The sequence below is a fragment of the Triticum aestivum genome, chromosome 5D (assembly GCF_018294505.1).
Source record: "Triticum aestivum cultivar Chinese Spring chromosome 5D, IWGSC CS RefSeq v2.1, whole genome shotgun sequence".
Lineage (NCBI taxonomy): Eukaryota > Viridiplantae > Streptophyta > Magnoliopsida > Poales > Poaceae > Triticum > Triticum aestivum.
The window spans coordinates 423,725,616-423,739,203 of NC_057808.1; the positions used below are offsets into that span (position 1 = coordinate 423,725,616).

At 41.0% G+C, this 13,588-nt stretch overlaps 1 protein-coding gene across 1 annotated transcript; it reads right to left on the reverse strand.

The window, feature by feature from the left end:
- Positions 1 to 3,869: 3,869 nt before the first annotated feature.
- Positions 3,870 to 7,280, reverse strand: LOC123122319 (succinate dehydrogenase subunit 8A, mitochondrial). Its single transcript, XM_044542509.1, has 2 exons — positions 7,059 to 7,280; positions 3,870 to 4,319 (listed from the first exon to the last, which is right to left on the reverse strand). Exons 1-2 carry the CDS (start codon positions 7,155 to 7,157, stop codon positions 4,239 to 4,241), a joined length of 180 nt encoding a protein of 59 aa, XP_044398444.1. The 5' UTR covers positions 7,158 to 7,280; the 3' UTR covers positions 3,870 to 4,238.
- Between the last annotated feature and the right edge of the window lie 6,308 nt (positions 7,281 to 13,588).

The following is a 13,588-nucleotide window of genomic DNA, read 5'->3' on the forward strand; positions in this document are numbered from 1 at the left end:
TAACATTCACATAACAAAACCAGTATCATTAGATCCATCTCGAAATATGTTTTCATATGATATTTATTAGATATTATAGATGCTAATAATTTCTTATATAAATTTGGTCAAACTTAGCAAGGTTTGACTTTCACCAAACCCAATGTGCAGAGTAAAAAGGACCGGAGGGAGTAGTAACATCACACATATCTAGATAAAATAGATGATGTGGCAAGCAATAAATGAAGAAAGAGAGGCACGTGCTAACATAGCTAGTTACTAATAGTATGAGTAACATCACACATATCAAGGCAAGATGAGTCTATAGCCTAATAAATGAAGTGTTGCATGTTACCACACATATGTTACTCCCCACTATAGAGGTGGTAACATAGAGTAGTAACATGGGCATGTTACTACTCTATGTTACTACCCATTGTGGCTAGTCTTAAGGTGTTGATTGATGACATGACATATTTTACCAACAAGCTAACATACAAACTGTTGGAGATGCCCTTATTGGCACCCACGGCCCTATTTTGCTTCAATACTTTATTCGACGCTCCCATTCCCATCTCGCGCGTCTTTAATACATCACCCACTTTCATGTCAACGAGGGGGCGAATGAGAAGGGAGCCAGCCGACCCCCCGCCACATAGCCGTGCCGTGCCAACCACCGCCCACCACGCAAGCGGCCTGGACGCGGAAAGACGAAAAAGCCCTTGGCGGGGGGCAATATTTCCGTGCAGTGGCACTGGACATACAGACGCACCCGCACACCCGTTCGCTGAGGTTCGGGGCCCACCAGCCGGGACCCCACAGGCCAGGGAGATACGGCCAGGCAGACGGAGTAATCGACGGGCGGGCTGCTGGATGCTACAGGCGGGTTGCTGGATGCTTAAAGGGGGTGGGATTGGATCGGACGGACGAGGTCGTCGAGCGGCTCGATCCGACGGCGGAATCGCATCAAGCAAATGAATCCAACGGCCAGGAGGACCAAATCGTTGAGGAGCCGGGGTTTTCGATCGGTCTCGTGTTTCTGGATGACGTACCCATAGGCTGTGCAGATGGACGCGCAAAATGGAGCAGCAGATTTGGATGGCCGCCCCGTCGCCATGGATGAATTTTTTTTTTTTGAGGCAATCGCCATGTATGAATGGCTGGCCTGGGACCAACGATACACATTTCTACGCCATCCACTTTAAACTTGCCGTATCCCCCATGCATTGTACGCCGGCCGTGCCCGTAGCGTAGTTGATCTGGGTCAGCGCAGCGGACGGTCGCGCGAGGCGTCGGAGCACATGACCTGAGGCATATTGCCGTCGTGGTGCCACGTGAGTTGGCCAGTGGAGTATGATTGATCGGGCCATCGGGGTCGTACGGACGGAAACACCGCGTGGTTTCCGTTGCGTGTGACGCCTATCAAGTGGGTCCACATCTTCCATCTTTGTTGGGACATGTGAAGCCTGCGTTGCACCACGCGACGCCAGAATGGAGATCCGTGGACTGGATTCTAGCGGCAAGCAAGTCACGCGTCTGACTGATCGGTGGACATGAAGGATCAGAAAGGAAAAAAATGAGACCGGAGCAAAATGATGGGATCAACTAGTAGCTAGCCAGGGAGGGAGATAGAGTTCGGTGTTTGATTACGGCCATTTGGCTTGCTGGTCCTGTAGACTGAACCTACGCAGAAGTTAGCATTTGAATCGATATATAGCGTATCGCACCCTTCCGTGGTTTACTTACACTGTTCGTTGCCCTTTTTTCATGAAGAATTACCTCCATTTTATCTCCTGTTTTTTTCCGGAGCGAATGACTACTCCCTCAATTTCATAATGCATTGTGGTCGATTTTTAGAAGTCATATTTTGCAAACTTTGACCAAGTTTATGAAGAAAACTATATACATCTACAATACTAAATATATAAAATGATATATGTTGGGCATTCTAGATGTGCATATGATTTTCCCACAAACTTGATCAAAGTTTGTGAGACTTGACTTTCCGAAAACACTATTTTCTATAACACCGCTCCAAAGTTTTAAAGAGCCCACATTCAATTGACGTCTCCAATTAAAATTGGGCCACCTGATTTTAAAGGGTCAACAATTTCTCAACGCTTTCATTCAATTATTTAATACTATACACTATGCTTCCTAAATTTTAAGGATTTACAACTAATTGAGGTGATATTGTAGGTTGGTTGATTTTCTTTTTAGCACCTAGAAAAAAGAAATGCCACCATGTGATATTGTAGCACCAATAGAGTACCGACACAGAATTTTCCTAGATAAATATACGTTGGTTAGTCGATAACACAGAACCACACCACGAAAGGCCCATCAAATCACCGTATTATAAATAAAAATAAAACACACTCCATCATCTCTCCCACCGGCCAAACAAAATATTCCATCATTTCCAAAAGATAAGGGGTGTTAGTTTTTAGAAAGTCAAATTTCTTAAACTTGGACCAAGTTCAAAGCAAAAAATATTGACATCCACAATAACAACAACAAAGTCTTTAGTCACAAACAAATTGGGGTAGGCTAGAGGTGAAACCCATAAGATCCCACGACCAACTCATGATTCTGGCACATGAATAGCAAACTTTCACGCACACCTGTCCATGGCAAATTCTTTGTTGATGAATATTAAACAATAAAATATGAAAATTCATTTCATGATGAGTCTAATCATATCGATTTGATATTATGGATTCTGATATATTTTGAATTTGATCAAACTTAAAGGTTTGACTTTTCAAAAAAGTAACACAGCTTATATTTTAAAACAGAGTGAGTAATTTTTTTTAAAAGCCCAACAACACCAATAACGCTGCAAAGCACGCCCAAGCCTTCTAGTATGCACTATGGAACGGAGGGAGTATTGTGGAGTGCTGCTCAAGATTAAGTGAACTTGGCCGGTTTGCATTTTTTTAACAATAAAAGCCGAAAGTCAAGTCCTCGCAGTTTTTTTTTTAGGAAAGTCAAGTCAAGTCCTCGCAGATGCTCCAAGATAAGCGAACCCGGCCGGTCTCCATACAGTGAATCGTCGTGGTACGAAGCAGTTTCAACTCCACAAGAGATTTATACGATGCGGAACAGGTGATCGATCGATGGAGCACATTATCTTCTGGATATATATACCTTGGCGTGGAGCGGGGGCGGTGGTAAGATAATGATAGAATCCTCTCACACAAACCAAGCACAAGTTCATGAAGTGTGTATTCAGCAGTAGTATTCCCACTACAACCAGCTAGGGTTTGGTTTGTACCCCTAGCCAAGCAACTGGCAGGAGCGATTTGGCGCCCGGTCCAGAGCCATTCAGACCTACCAACGTTCTTTTTTTCAAAGGCCCCTATCAATGGCTTTAAAAAACACCGTCGATCTTTGGATGAGCACCGGCGATGGATCCCGGCGACTTGACGCTCCGTCGCGTCGGCCGCACGGCGAAGACCCGGCCAGGTCCACGGCCAGATCAGATGGGAATGCGTCACCGTCGGAGGCATGCATAGATCCAACGATTAGATTAGATTAATAATCATTCTAAAAAGGCTTTGCTTGCTTATCCTCCGCCGCAAGCGAGACCTGTTCACAAAGATCACGGCAATGATCACAACGCAACAAACAAATCAGATGCAGATTCAGATGATGCGGTTAGATTTTGATATACTCCTAGAAAAATATGAAGTCTTGGTTGATGGGGTCGTCTCTGAGCCTGAGGTGGGAAGTTCCGACCAATTCCAGGCGGATTTTAAAAAGTTATTGATATGGCTGTTGGGGCCTCTTGGGATGTGTGCAAGTACTGTATTATGCCAAGAGTTCGAGTTTATAAATCGGAAAAAAATACTGAAGCTCGCCAGAAAGTAAAAAAGCGTATCCGACAGTATCCAAACAGCCAATTGGATTTGGATTTTAGCGGATCCCACGGACCACGGTGTTTATTTTCACGCATACCCGAAACAGTGATCAAATCCGAAATGGGACAAAGATTGTTCACTGACAAGGACGAAATTGTTGCCAAGACAATGGTTCGGGCCACTTGACAAGCCGGAAAGCGAAGCTCATCAGGCCGTACCAAGTTCCACATCATGTCTATCAACGATTATTGGATTCGATGAGGACACCAGACCACACCATGTTTAAAGCACCGCAAATGAGGATTATTGGACCAAGACGACGCCGTCACGGATGCGGATACATGATGAAATGCTCGTTTCTTCGTCTCCGTGGCGCTTTCTTTCATGGTCCGTTCGTTAGTTGGCGCTGGCCATGGTGGCCCTGTCCTGCCGCCTCAGCCTATCGCCTTCGCGGCACAGGTAGTCCTGAAACTTTTCCTGCAAGATTGGAGCGGATGATCAGTACAGGAAGGGGAAGCACGGAGATCAACGATAACTGCGTCTACGAGAAAATTCGATCAAAAGTAGAACGAGAACATATATAGCATGTGCGGCTGTTAGCCTTTTAAAATTGGCCATTCTAGAAGACCCACCAAATCGGTTATCCTTCCAATTGGTTAAACGTGTGAGACACCACGACTAACTATCTGAACAGAAAACTAACTAACACACTACATGTGGACATGTGGTCCATTAACTAAAGCTTGCATTTCGAATCTGGTTCAACTGTCCCTGTCAAACACAAGGAACGCATTGATAACATAACAAGAAAGGCCTAACAGCAAAGTTAATGTTGATGTTGCCTAGCAGAACATGACCATAATATACTAACACTACCGGTTGCATTCCAAGATTCATCCGAGTAAAGTAATCATGGGTCCATTCATCTGGAAGCGTACCCCCAACCTCAGAATGACAACACATCCTACCCAAAAAATTCCTCAGTGCGTCATCTCGGTTTATTTACCTAAATATACCTCTCGAGCAGGCTCCATCTTTCTTGTGCTGTGCTACTGCTAGCATCTCTACAACTCACACATAACAAACCTTCTTTTGTAAAGCCATCACACCAAATGAACTTTTTGGCTAATCCTAAAAGCTCACAGACTCACCGTGTACAATCAAACAATGTATAAGCATGTTTAAGGGTCAAAAACGTAATAGCAGATGTCATTGAACAAAAACAAATGGCGGAAGTGTATGGCTTTGCTTTGATAGGAGAAAAAAACCCACATAATTGGTTCCCTTCACTTTCATCCAAGGTTTACTTTACCCATTCTACTTTTGGACTGGCAAATAGTAGAATTTTAAGGGCCAAAGAAGATGATGTACAGGTACAACTCAGTCCAATTTTCAACTTTGGGTGCAATTTAGCATGTGTCAGTTATAGGACGGAGCAAGAAGTTGACTTAGCAATACTAACTGAAGATTATATGAAGTTATCATTAGCAAAATTTCATTTCTGAGACCCATTCCCTGACGATTATCTGAAGTTGTTATATCACGGTGAACAGAAGATTTACCTGGTGCGTATACAATATCAAAACATCTAAGTGCCAAAAATATACTATACATAAAAAGGTCCATTTGAGGAAAGTAACACAAAAGTGATGATGTCCCTGTAACCATAACCCCAATCCCGCAACAACAACATACAAAACAGATTTCTTATTGCACCACCTCTGCTATTTACCTAAACAAACCGCTCAATCAGGTTCTATCATCCCAGTACATACCATCTCTACAACCCAGACAAAATCAACATTACTTTTACTTTATTTAGGTAATGACTAATGAATCTAATGAACAATAATTTTAGAACCTCAGAACTGAACCTTTTAGCTATCCGCAAATCTCACCATGTACAATAAAAACGTAGAAATGTTTAAGGCCCCGTGATAAGAGATTAAGTAAAAAAACAGAAGGGTTGAAGCATATGCTTAGCTTTGTAAGGAGAAACAAATGCGCCTCCACCTTCATCCAATATGGAAAGGCAAAAAAAAGGGTGATATAAAAGCTCACACCCAGTTCATAGTTTTGGGTGGAATGTGGCATGTGGCAGGGAGAGGCAGAAGCATTATACCAGGATGCCTCTCCTTGATTGGCCCATCGTTTTTAAATTAACGCTATCGTCCTATCGTTTCCCTGTTTCGAATCCATATAAACCGTCTGTATGTGGATCCTAGTCAACTCCATATAGCACTAAAAGAGCTCCAATAATAAACATGGAAACAACCTAACAAGGAGTAAAGCTTGTATGCGCTCTACATCTACAAGATACCCAAAGTTATGGTTATATACTTGTCGTAGATAAGAATGCAATACAAAGGCATTCAACTCGACATTCGAAGTCCATATGGACATGGCCAGCAGATCATCAACTTTTGGCCAACTCTTTAATCGGTATTCAGAAAGACCAAATGATTTGCACCATAGTCTGGTAGGTTCATACTCATCGAAGATTATCTGTTACCTTCGTGAACAGGAGATTTACCTCATCCGCATATAATACGAAAACATCTAAGAGCCAAAAGAATCACACATAAAAGGGTAATTTGAAGGAATGATTATGATAAAAAACATGATGACATAGGTTCCTCTACACTCTCGATCTGTCGCTGATTGTGCAATCAAGTCACATATCCTGAACTGATGCTGCGCTTGCAGGAAAACTTCAACATTTCTTCAGTTTTATCAACTGGATCCTTGAACGAATGCTACGCTTGCAGGAAAACTTAAACATTTCTTCAGTTTTATCAACTGGATCTTCGACTTTGAAAAGAGCTTCTCATTCCAGCTATTCTAAATTCTGCACTAAATGATTACATGTTGGATGATATGCCATTGGAAAAGACAAAATCGTTTTATACTTGTTACATCGACTCCCTTTCTATCTGACATCTTACTGCCTGGTGCTATCACAATGGCTAACCATTTAGTCAGTGCTTGGGGGCCAACGCGAAGCTTCCGCTTCCTTTCGGAGCGGAGGAATCCCAATAGGGCCGTGGATGGATCGCTCTACGTTGGCGCCGAATTCAATCAAGAACGGACGATTCGGATCAAAACATAACGATCTCAACAAAAACTGACGGCAAAGCGTCGCCTAGATTTGGGTATGGATGAATCCCAACAGTTTATGCCCTAAAATTAGAACGAGGAGGTGGCGAGGGAAGGCACCTTGCCGCCAGAGAGGGAGACGACGGCGAGCCCTGCGGCGGCGGCACCGCCCCAGATCGCCACCGTCGACGAGAGCAGCGACCAGCTCCGGTAGATCATCCCGCCGCCTTGTCTAGTCTGTAGATTGCAGGAGGCCTAATCTTTTTTTTCTTTCGAGACAAGATTGCAGCAGGAGGCCTAATGGCGGTAGGGCACGAAGCCGTTTAGGCTCACAGCCCACCACTCCGTTATTTTCTGCGTCGACCACATCTCTTGTTCGGAGTTTCACGGCCCACAGAGATGAGCTCTATCTAAGAGGGGAAAAAAAATCCTATTTGAGCGCGGGAGCTATATCTCGCATTAAGCGAGACGGATGGTTCTCTAGCTGAAACGTCTGGAGTAATCGGGTCGGCCCTTAAGCACATATAAAGAATAGAAAAATTAGCAGTCCGGCCATTAGCACATACAAAGAATAGAAAAAAAGAAAGAAAAAATGGGGGTGCGTGGGGTTTGATACCATGCCGCCTCCACGGTGCGACGAGCTTCTAGCAGCTGCACAATTGTTGTGTTCGTGGATACAGAGGAGGCGCGGACTACTTGAGGTATAGAGTTTTTTTATTTCTCCATTTTATTTCTTATTTTTTGTTACTTTCTCCGTTCGTGGTTACAGAGGAGGCGCGGACTACTTGATACATAGCCAATTTTTTTTGTTTCTTTTCTTTTTTATTCTTCAATTATTCATTTTTTTGTTTCTTCATTTATTCAATTTTACTTTTTATTTTGTTTATTTTGATTCTTTTTTTCAATTTTCTTTGTCATTTTGGTTATTATTCTACATTTTTCGTATAAATCAACAACATTTTTGTAATACACGTCCAACATTTTCTCAAAACAAATTAAATATTTTTGTAACACATGGTCAACATTTTTTCTATACACATTTTTCAACATTTTCAAAATGCTTTATTAACATTTTCCAATTCAAAATTAACATTTATTGAATACATAGTTAAATTTTTTATATACATTTTAAACATTTTTAAATAGTTGATTAACAGTTTTCAAATAAAAGCTTGAACTTTTTTTAAAATGCATGGTCAACATTTTTTCTATACACATTTAACACTTTCCAAACGCTTGATTAACATTTTGCAAACACTTGTTCAACATTTTTTTAAATCCTTGTTTAACATTTTTATATACATGCTCAAATTTTTTCATCATTTTTCAACACATGGTCAAGCTTTGTTCTATACACATTTAACAATTTCCAAATACTTGATTAACATTTTTCAAATACTTATTCAACATTTTTTTCAAATCCATGATTAATATTTTTATATACATGATCAAATGTTTCATCATTTTTTAGTACATGATCAACATTTTTTCTCTACACATTTAATATTATCCAAATGCTTGATAACCATTTTTCAAATACAAGTTCAATTTTTTTAAATGATTAACATTTGTATATACATGGTAAAAAATTCGTCATTTTTTAATACATGGTCATCAATTTTTTCTTACATTCAATATTTTTTCCAAATGCTTGATTACCATTTTTCAAATACTTTCCTACAATTTTCAAATACTTGTAAAAAATTCAAATACTTGTTCAATATGTTTACAAATGTTTGTTGTAGAGTGTTTTTTTGTAATATATGTATTTAGAAGGTGGACTCGCTGAAGGTGAGACATATGGGTGCCCTTATTTAACTCGCTTTGCGCCAGAAACTCAAAATGTTGTTGTTTCACACAAAGTAAACTAACTGGGCGGCACATTCGACGTTTCGAAGTGTTTGTAAGATGGTTCCTCTTTTGGGAACCAGTCCAGGTTTTTTCGTTTTGGGAACTTTAGAAGGTTCCTGAACCAGGTTTGTTCTTCCCTTATTTTCTGGGGTTTTAATATTTATTTTCTTCTTTTTCCCCAGAACTGTACACATTTCAGAAAATGTTCAAGATCTTCAAAACTTATTTGCTTTTACAAAACTTGTGAAGAATTTCAAAAATAAATCGCACATTTGAAAAATCGTTTGCATTTTCACGAAAATGTACAATATTTTGAAATTGTTCGTTTTTTGAATAAAAATGATCGGATTTTATAAAATCCCATTTTCCAAAAAGTGTTCAACTTATATATTTTTAATTTAAAAAATTATCCTCATTTTCAGAAAACTCAAGTTCAAAATCTTCAAAAATAGTTTGAAACTTTCAAAACATATTCCCAAATTCAAATTTTGCGATACAATAACTCTACTACTATAAAATCATTCGGTACAGTAATTTGTACTACTCCCTCCATTCCCTTATACAAGCCACGAACTCATATTACAGGTACCAAGATAAAATTTAATGACTCCTATGCAAGTCAACTTTTCTTTTCGTTATCCGGGATCACTAATACGCCACAAGCATGCAACAAATGAATGGGAAGGAAGTGACTGAGTGTCATTATGACTACATGCATGTAAGTATTAAAAAGTTGCTAGTACGAGGAAATATCATTAATTTTTGCCTCGATTACTGTTGGTGGCCTTGTATTGATGCAATATGTATTTTTGATAGTGGCCTTGTATAAGGGAATGGAGGGAGTACGTAAAACCATGCGCTATAGTACCATGTGATTCTATAGTGCCGCCTAGTCGAGCTTCGCCTGTTTGTCGCACCCCCTATTGGATGCAACGAGCGTCCAATAGGACCTCCCATCTAAGAGCTCTATCATTCTGAGCTCTTAGATGCAAGGGTCCTTCACTTTTAAGTCCATAATCAGAGGACAATTGAGATAAATTATAACTGAGCACCTTTCCAACCCTACCAGGTTATTAGCATTTTTAGTCTTTGGATCATCACTTTCGGATGCTTTCTGCCGTCACATTAATTCCTAATTCCACATGGAATCGTTGTGTTCGCTAAGACCAAGCGTTTTCGTGCAGGGCCGTTGCTCTTGTGACTAGTTTGGACGCTTGGTGTGAAGTTGGGCCTAATGGGCTTCATCTAGCTGGAGGAAAAATACAGACGACTAGCCATGTTTCCCACGCACCCCTATGTCTCTCCTTCAGTGAGAGGGGAGGAACCCTCGCTTAAGGGGAGACTGAGATGGGCTGGCCCACAAGCGTGAGAGGTCACAACCTCCTTTTATTTTTTAATGTTTTCTGTTTTGGTTTTTACTTTTTTTTTACGTTTTATACTTGAAAGTATTATATATATATATGTGTGTATATATATATTACAAAAACACTATTAAAATATTTAAAAAATGTTGACCAAACATTTGAAAAATGGTAAATGTGTATAAAAAATGTTTATCACATATACGAAAAATGTATAAAAAAATGTGTATAAGTTTTATGACCATGTATTTTAAAAATGTTAATCAAGCATTTGAATTTTTTAATATTCATCAAGAATTTAAATTTTATTTTAATGTGTATATTGACCATGTATTATAAAAATGATGAATTTTTTATTATGTATATAAATTTTTTAATCAAGCATTTGAAAAAATGTTGAATTTGTATAGAAAATATTGACCATGTATAAAAATGATTACTTTTCACTCGTGTATAGACAAAATGTTAACCATGCATTTGAAAAATATGTTGATCAAGTATTTGAAAAATGTTAAATTTGTATAGAGAAAATGTTGACCGTGTATTAAAAACATGATGAAACATTTTGATAATGTATATAAAAATGTTAATTAAGCGTTTGGAAAAAATGTAGAAGAAGTAATTGTAAATGTTTAATCAAGCATTTATAAAATGTTAAATGTGTATAGAAAAATGTTGACCATATATTATAAAAAATTAGTATGGAGTTTAGAAAATATTTGTCAAGCACCTTTTGGTTGGTTTGTTTGACCTTTTGTTTTCTGTTTTGATTTTTTACTTTTGTTTACACTTCCAAAAATTATGACCAAATATATTACAAAATATAATTTATGTAATGTTTTGAAATTTGTTAAATGCACATACAAAATTATTGACCATATATACGAAAAATATATACAGAAAATATACAATGTGTGTGAAAAAAGTGGATCACGTATTTAAAATATGTTAATCAAGCATTTGAATAATATTAAACAAGTATTTGAAAATGTTAATCAAGCATTTAAAAATGTGATATGTATAAAAAAAATTTCGACCATGTATTAAAAAATGATGAAATCTTTTGCTCATGTCCGTGAAAATGTTAATCAAGCATTTAAAAAAAATCTTGAACACGTTTTCAAAGCTGTTAATCAAGCATTTGAAAAATGTAAAATGTGCATAGAATAAATGTTGATCATGTATTCAAATAAATGTTAGTTTTGGATTTGAAAAGTATTGGTAAAGAATTTGAAAAATGTTAAAATGTGCATAGAAAAATGTTGACTATGTATTAGAAAAATGCTAATCTTGTATTTGAAAATTTAAATCAAGAATTTGAAAAACTTTAAAGTGTGTATAGGTAAAATGTTAATCTTGTATTTGAAAAATGTTAATCAAGCATTAAAAATATATTAAATGTGTATAAAGAAAATGTTAACGATTTATTAAAAAATGTGGGGAAGGTAACGAGGTGACTGCCCAAAAGGCCCCCTTCACCAACATAGGCCCACAAAAGGGGGGAGCTTGCCTAAAAGCCCCCCTTTCCTAGGCGCCCAACAAGGGGGCCCCAAAAGGCCCCCCTCCCAACAGTTGCGACATAAGGGGGGCTCCGCAAGGGGGACACCCCTTCTGAACATGTTTTCACCAAAAGGGGGGCGCCCCCTACAACACAACCCACAAAAAGAGGGATGTTGCCCCCCATGGCTGAATACCTTCCCAGCATTGTTTTTCTGTACGAGCTGCCCCTCGAGAAAACTCCCAAAATTTGATGGTTTATTTCGGTACCCTCATGAAAACTCCGGACCTATTCTGAAATTTTTTCAGCTTGATGCATTGGTTGGTTTCTTTTAATCCTTGCATGCATCAATTTAATGCACCTTGGAATGTGAACATGTGGTAGAAATAAGTGAAAATAAGACTTATAATATCGAAAAACCAAGAAAATGAGATGAACCCAATAAACTGGAAAGGAGGGAGTAGGTTGCATTGGATCATCCAGATCTAAAAAATAGTTTTGAAAAAATTTCAGCATGCAGTAATAGAGTTGCACCATATAGCATCAAAGTTGGCATCGAAAAAATTTCATCGGAATATACCTATGCGAGATCTAGTTTCAAAGATATCGACGTAATGATTCCAACAATGAAAATGGATGTGAATTCGGACACATGGTTTAAAAGATATGTTTTTTTTCTAGAATACGCATAAGCATGCGTATCATATATTAAAGAAGAAGCGGCAAAGAAGCCGGGTACAACGTCTTTCAGCCATTACAATGCCAATCACAAGGATTAGCGTCCACATCCACCAAACGCACCCACCATACGAACTAGGGTACATGCTCCACCTAGGCCAACCTCATGCCAGTGACAATGAGACAAGCCACGAAGCAACCAAGCCGCGTCACAACTGACGCCGGAGACCTCTACAACAAGACCAAGACTCATGGACAACACAGACCAACGTACCCCACCCATTGCGCCAAGAGGAAGTCAGCAAGTGGACGGCAGGGTCTGGGCAGACCTAGAGGAAGCGTCGTCGAGAGAGCTCCGATGATGGTGTACATTGCGCCCCAAAGACCCACGCCCAAAGTAGTAGCAAACACCGACAAGAGCAGTGCCGCCGGGACTCCTCGAGCAACAGAACGGCGCCTCCAAGAAAGGAATGACGCCATGATGCCGCCGCCGCCTGGTCCGGAGGCCGGACCAAGGGTTTCCCCTGAGCACGAGGGAGGGAGTCGGATCTGGGCCAAAGCAATGCCTCCAGGGAGGGGACGGCGCCCACGGACGTCGCCATTGCAAGCCTCGGCGTCGCGAAGCAGGGATTTCTCCCAGCCCAAGATCTGAAACCCAAAGTTTCGGAGCTGCTCGACCAGTCCAGCTACCACGACGGGAGGTGTCGCATCACGCAACACAACTGCCTCCGCCATCTCCGCCACACACGAAGCCGAACCATCCACCACCAGGGACCGCCACCAACCAACCAATCCACTACGCTGGCTAGATCCAAGCCACCAGCGCCAAGACGGCCAGCAGCCGAGAAGAGGCAAAGAGCCACCTTTCCTAGCGCACTGGCCAGTGCCACCGGAGCAGGTCCGCCGGACTCCGTGACTGACACCCAGCCGCGCAGGCGTCCTCGCCGCGACCTCCGGCCTCACCACCAACACGGTCCACCCGCGCCAGCAGCCCGCTCCACCAGCATGCCTCCGCAACTCCATCCCACGGGGCCGAGGCCAGCACTACATCCATCGCCGCCACGAGCCACTCCCACGCCTGATCCGGTCGGGGCAGCCCCGGATCCGCTCTCAGGCACCGCCAAGAAGACAGGCTGCACCGGAGCTCGCGGCGCGGACGCTTGGAACCCCGCCGTCATCTAGCGGGCGCCGCCGAAAGGAGCCCCGCCGCTGCTATCCCCGGGGCACGCGCGGCTTCGCCGGCGTCCTCTCCGGCGACGGCG

Bases quoted from the DNA above. Each gene is read 5' to 3' on its own strand.
- LOC123122319 (XM_044542509.1), bottom strand. From the start codon at position 7,157: ATGATCTACCGGAGCTGGTCGCTGCTCTCGTCGACGGTGGCGATCTGG. The intron at 4,320-7,058 runs GTGCCTTCCCTC...CCAATCTTGCAG, and splicing joins TCTCCCTCTCTGGCGGCAAG to GAAAAGTTTCAGGACTACCT.